This window comes from Trachurus japonicus, chromosome 2, assembly GCF_045865225.1.
Source record: "Trachurus japonicus isolate A0001 chromosome 2, Traja_1.0".
Taxonomy (NCBI): domain Eukaryota; kingdom Metazoa; phylum Chordata; class Actinopteri; order Carangiformes; family Carangidae; genus Trachurus; species Trachurus japonicus.
Window position 1 is genome coordinate 7,917,725 of NC_140908.1, and position 5,544 is coordinate 7,923,268.

Genomic DNA, 5,544 nt, shown 5'->3' on the forward strand with positions numbered 1-5,544 from the left:
CATGAATTTAACATAAAGGCCGTTTGAGGGTCATTTCCAGACCTTGTTTGTGTATAACACTTATAACAGAGGTCATTCACAGGCCACCACCCCCAATCCGCTACTTTAAATACCCTAGATACACTCCTGTACATTTTGCAAACCATACTTAGTGTGGTGTTCTTTGCATTACGCCTCAACAGACTAAAAAAAAAAAAACCCAGCCTGGTATTTAAGCATGCCGATTAATGGAGTAATATACGGTGCCTTACTGTAGCCTGTGTTTTATTGCCAGGTCGTTTTCTGCAAGGCTGGGTGCTACAGTTTAACCCCTTTTAACCTTAGCATGCAAACACTTGGTGCAGCTGCACCTGAGCAACACAGTGAGCAGATGCTACCAGAAACTATTAGTTTAAATCTGGCAACAATACACAGAGATCGAGGTGTTGCAGCACAACAACAAAAAAAATGTTGCTACCTCAGGAGAAAAAACAAATTGAGGCCTGGTTCTAAGTGTTTTATTGTCCTATATCATGTATAGACAGTGTGTCCAGTGGGTTTGCATAGCCTTCTGCAGGTGACAACACCCATAAAAACCAGCAGCACCACAGCCAATGCTGCACCCACTCCACACAGCAGGGCCACCGATGGATGAGAAGCTGAGGAGAGAGGAGGGAGAGCAGAAAACAAACATTACTAAATCCATTAGTTACAGTATTTAGCGGGAGTAAACAGGAGACACAGTACATTTGATAATATTTTCCAGTTATGCACACATCCTACCTGCATGAATCAGCCTGTGAGTGTGCAGCAGAGAGACCAGCCATGGAGGAGGCTCCAGCACCTCCATCACCTCCTCCAGCAGGATGGGGCCCAGAGCAGCCGTCCCCTCCCACCGCAAATCTGGAGAAAGACCTTCCAAGTCCAAAAATGAGGGAAGAGGAGGAGGAGGAGAGGAAAAAAAAGAAGAAAATCTACTTAGTGCATTTAGTCAGCTGAGTCAACCATTCACGACACGACTGATTGGTTGGACAATTAAAAGGATTAGCTCAAAAATCAATCCTCCAATGATGCGCGTGTGCCAACTGAAAGCAAGTAAGCTTGTCTAAACATGGGTGGATCCTCTGCTGGGTGGAGGGGGGGGGATTTAATTCACTATGTTGCTGGAGAACTTGGGTTTGCAGCATTAGCAGGTGATCATACAGGTCGGTTTGGCTTGATCACCTCAGACTACTGTCATTTGATAGCCTTTCAATAACCATAATATAAATTATGTTTTCATAACGGCTCTATAGGGATGGTTTCACCACCACCCCAGCCTCGGTTGGTATCAAACGCTCAGGATTCATGTTGTGTGTAATGTGTTGTTGCTTCTGTAAACTGTACCAGCATCTGCTGCCAGGCTTCTTTTCCATCTCCGCTCACTGCAGCTGCTCTCACAGCAGCTACACACCTTATTGTCTCCACCTGATGCCACCCATCTGTCCGGAGCCAAAAAATGTTTTCCGTTAGTGATAGAGGCTGAGCAAAGCTTTTCATAGCAGGGAAAAATCTGCATATATATTAGTTAAACATAGCAGAAAACGCAAAATAAGGCTATATTTATGTGGAGCCTAACCTGTTTGCTTCAGGAAGGAATGAACAGGCTTTGTGTTGTGAGTCAACGGGAACAGAGACGGTTGTTGCTTTCAGGTGACATGTGATGTACAGCTAGGAAAGACATAGAATTAAACAAGGATCACCACAAGCTGCATCTCTCTAACATGCTATCTAGGTAGCATTTTAGCACATGCATTGGACTGCTTTTACTTATCAGGAACCTACTCAGTCTTATTGGAAGATGTGATTCAGCACTGCTGTAATGGACATGTGTTATTTCCATTGTACATTTTGCTCGGAAATCTTAATAAAAATTAAATTAAAGGCACTGATGGATTTTAAAGCAGTTACAATTGGGAGCAAAAGACTCATCCAAAGCACTAATGTACAGATGCACAAAAGGTTTTATGAGTTCACACTGGCTCATATTAATGCCGCTGATCCATTTTGGCTTCTTCACTCTCTCACAGTTACGAAGCTTAATGTTACCAAAGAGTGCATTCATTCCCTCAGTTGGAAAGTATTTGAACTTTTAAGCTTGTGAGGATAGTATGGCCATCAAACAACACTTAGAAATGTATATGTTATGTGCCAACTTAGCGCGTAAGAGACTAACAGAGCACTAGGAGAAAAAAAGAAAAAAAAACAGGTTAAAGAAACACCTTGACTGCTGAGAAACACACCAGATGGCTGAAATAGGTAGAAAATGAAAATCTGCCTTAAAAGTCAAATGTCTGTGGATGATACATGATTGGTAGATTTAAAAGAAGAAGAAAAAACACATCTCGCACTTGCTGTACTTACTGAATTCCTGTGATCTTGGTGGAACCTGAAGGCTTTCAGCAGGAAATGAAGTTTATCCTCCTGGCTCCTCGGCATGAAGTAAGACTTGGCTCCTGCTGTCAGCTTAGGATCAGTTAAACACCTTATATGGCAAAACACAGGCACAGGATTCATATTCATAAACACACTCAACACATCTCTTTACTGGACAATAAATGTACTTTTTCAAACACAACTCTTATACTGTTTAGACTTAGTGTCAGTTCCAGTGTTTTTAATCCACAGCCACTCACCCGTGGTTGCTGATGAAGGGGTATCTGGGCTGGGAATTGGGGTCCGGGTCCAGGGTGGCCACACAGCTGTCCACGTAGACCCTCAGTGGGACATGGTGACCCTGCAGGACCGCCGCCTCAATGTGCATCACGTCACTAAGGAAGTAAACATTAGAAGGCCTCGGCGACTGCCAGTCCTCTAATTAAATACAGAAAGGAAAAAATATAAGTGGAAAAGTAACATTGGGGCCGTCAATCTGATTAGATGATGCCCATGGGGGAGCAGAAGGTCAGAGCAGCAGGATACAGGTACAGAAACAATAAGAGAAAAGGACTTTAAAGGAGACAATAAGTGGATTAAATCATCATCAACCTGGGTTGGAAACACAGATGAGGGTCTGTGTCTTACAACAACTCATTTAAAACTTCCATTATTTCCTTCATAACTTCATAGAGTCCACGTAGGAGCTTCTTTCCAGAGGAGCAATTTGGCGCAGTCACCATCTTGCATCTCGTGCGTAAGCGCGGAATTAATTAGACGCCATAATCAGCTGTTTATTGATCGCTTTATTGTGCGCGTGACCCCGCGGGGTCAGCCGCTGCCTGCCAGGCATGTAATTTCAGCTCATCACCATGCATCAAAAGTTTCACTCCTCTTTCATCAAGTCGCTGTTGAGCATCTTTAACAGTCACGGCGAAGTCTGCGAAGGCCTCGAGTGATTGCAATTAACGCCCTTCGCTGGGGAAATTAGTCAAACCGCCTGCTGCAAATCAAACTTTGTGGGGTTCGTTCCTCCAGAACATCAGCTCTAAGTTTGTTTTTCTTTTCTTTTCTTTTTTTTCCTAATATGTCCCCTACCTGTCATGAGACGTAGGGAGAAGTGCAGCTGCTGCTCTGCTAGCATGTCGGAGGAAAACGGCTTCCAGGTAGGCCTCAAGGCGTCGCTGCTCACATAATGTCTCCTGTGAGGACAATTACAGGAAGGACATGCATTTCACTAGAGAAATGAAGATGAACACACACCCTAGTTTCTCATAACATCACAGAGGTAAACAATAAGTGGAGCTTTACCTTTGATAGTGGCATTCAATAACCACCTGGGCTTGGTTGGTTTTTAAAATGTAGGTGCTGCCAATGGGTGTTGGGGAGTAAATCAGGGAGAAGGAGTATATGAGGGCGTCTTTTGTCATCTAAAAAAAACACAACAGTTACACAAACGTCAAATACACAAGGATTGATGGACAGGAGAAAGCTACGTACTGTCGCTGTGCTGCCGCAGCCCTGTAGCTCCGACTGGAAGTGCAGGATGTGGTCGGCGGCGTCCAGAGCGGCGCAGCCTCCTAAGGTCAGATCAGTGGGACGGATCAACTGACCGTTCCCTAAGAACAAATAGGAAAAGGCACAGCCTAAATCAAGACCATTACCTGAGGCCATTTCTTTTCCTGGTTCAGTCAATAACACTCACAGCGAGCGCAGGTTCAACTACAGGACAAATAAAAAGGTTTCTTAATGCGCCGCTGTAAAGTCAGCATTTGAGTACCAAGAATGTCCCTTTCTCAGAGTGAAGAAATAAGAGGAAACGGTATTGATCGCCCAGTCCATAGTCTGTGCCATTTGCAGTAATAAGCACTGAGTGTCCCGTCTTCACCGTTCCATTCAATTTTCCAATCTGGGCCTCTAACCTGCTCCTTTTCTTTTTCAGACATCAGAGCAGGAGGCATGTTAAATGGACCAGAGCTGGTTCCACAAAAAAAAAAAAAAAAATGCACACACTTGATCAATTCAAACAAGAAACCGGCAGCCATTACCCAGGAAGTTCTGTTTGACCTCCACGGTGACCTCTCCTTCTCCACAGCGCACCGCCACACTGTCGGCCGGCACGGGCCCCCGCTGCTCTATCTTCACCATCACCTACAGTACAACATCATCCACACATTTACACCGAGACACTTTATTGGATAAATCAACCAGGATGTGTGAAGAAATAATGGATAAATGTACGTTTGGTTCCTGCTTCAGATCTGGGCCTTTCAACAGCTGGGTTCCCCTGGGCTCCAGCTGCTCTGAGGTCAGCTTTCTCGCCTCTGATCTCTCAGGGTTTTGAAAAGTTTGCATCTGCTTCTGCTGGCCGACAGCTGGGTTCCTGAGCTGGAAGCTGCGGAGCCGGTAGCTGACAGGAGAGCGGCCCCGCTCACCTTGTCCTGTCCGGTTTGACTGATGGTCTGCTGTCTGCCGGGGCCTCGCTGTCACTTCTCCTTCTTCTTGTGGGGTTTGGTTCAGAGTCTCATTGGTGCTGAAGTTAAACGAGTGCTGTGAGGCTACGCAAACACCCACACACCAGAGGAGAAGCACAGATCTGAACAAAACCACCTCTCTGAGCCCCATCGCAACCTTTCACACAGTACCCTGAGTTATTGGCACGTTTACAGAGCACTGCTGCCTTTGTCCTTTGACCAAAACTAAGGAATGGGAACTTGGCTCTGGCTCCACCTTCTCCTAATGACTTGATTGGAGTCCAGCCTGAAGGATTCAATCTTTCAACCTTCTCACTAAACAGAATTGCAGAGTGGATGACGGCTGTTTGGCCGCTGCTATGTCCTCTTACCTCATCAGCAGAGACTCATTTCATAAAGAAATTAATACAGTTTGAATAATCATGTCTACATTTTCTTGTGTGGGAAACTATGGAAAGTGTAAGAAAACAATACGGTGCATTCTTTAAATGTTTTAAAGCCAGATAATGGCATCTGCCAAATCTCCACCTGTCACCATGCTAATGCACAAAGACATTTATAAAGAGAGACCTGCCCGACCAGAACAGAGAGAGGCTTTCACTGCCCTCATGAGGCAAATCAATCAACACCCTCAGGGGTTTGTTTTTGCGCTGCGTGGTCTTGAGAGAGTGGAGGC

The 5,544-nt window shown here is 45.1% G+C and overlaps 1 protein-coding gene across 1 annotated transcript; it reads right to left on the reverse strand.

Annotated features, from left to right (window-relative positions):
• Positions 1-481: 481 nt before the first annotated feature.
• LOC146990712 (zona pellucida sperm-binding protein 3-like) lies at positions 482-5,113 on the reverse strand. Its single transcript, XM_085797645.1, has 11 exons — positions 4,636-5,113; positions 4,443-4,545; positions 3,895-4,013; positions 3,706-3,824; positions 3,493-3,596; positions 2,655-2,832; positions 2,383-2,503; positions 1,598-1,689; positions 1,366-1,460; positions 763-894; positions 482-638 (listed from the first exon to the last, which is right to left on the reverse strand). Exons 1-11 carry the CDS (start codon positions 5,017-5,019, stop codon positions 511-513), a joined length of 1,575 nt encoding a protein of 524 aa, XP_085653771.1. The 5' UTR covers positions 5,020-5,113; the 3' UTR covers positions 482-510.
• Between the last annotated feature and the right edge of the window lie 431 nt (positions 5,114-5,544).

Bases quoted from the DNA above. Each gene is read 5' to 3' on its own strand.
- LOC146990712 (XM_085797645.1), bottom strand. From the start codon at position 5,019: ATGGGGCTCAGAGAGGTGGTTTTGTTCAGATCTGTGCTTCTCCTCTGG. The intron at 4,014-4,442 runs GTAATGGCTGCC...ATTTGTTCTTAG, and splicing joins GGTCAAACAGAACTTCCTGG to GGAACGGTCAGTTGATCCGT. The intron at 639-762 runs GTAGGATGTGTG...CTCTCTCCTCAG, and splicing joins TCACAGGCTGATTCATGCAG to CTTCTCATCCATCGGTGGCC.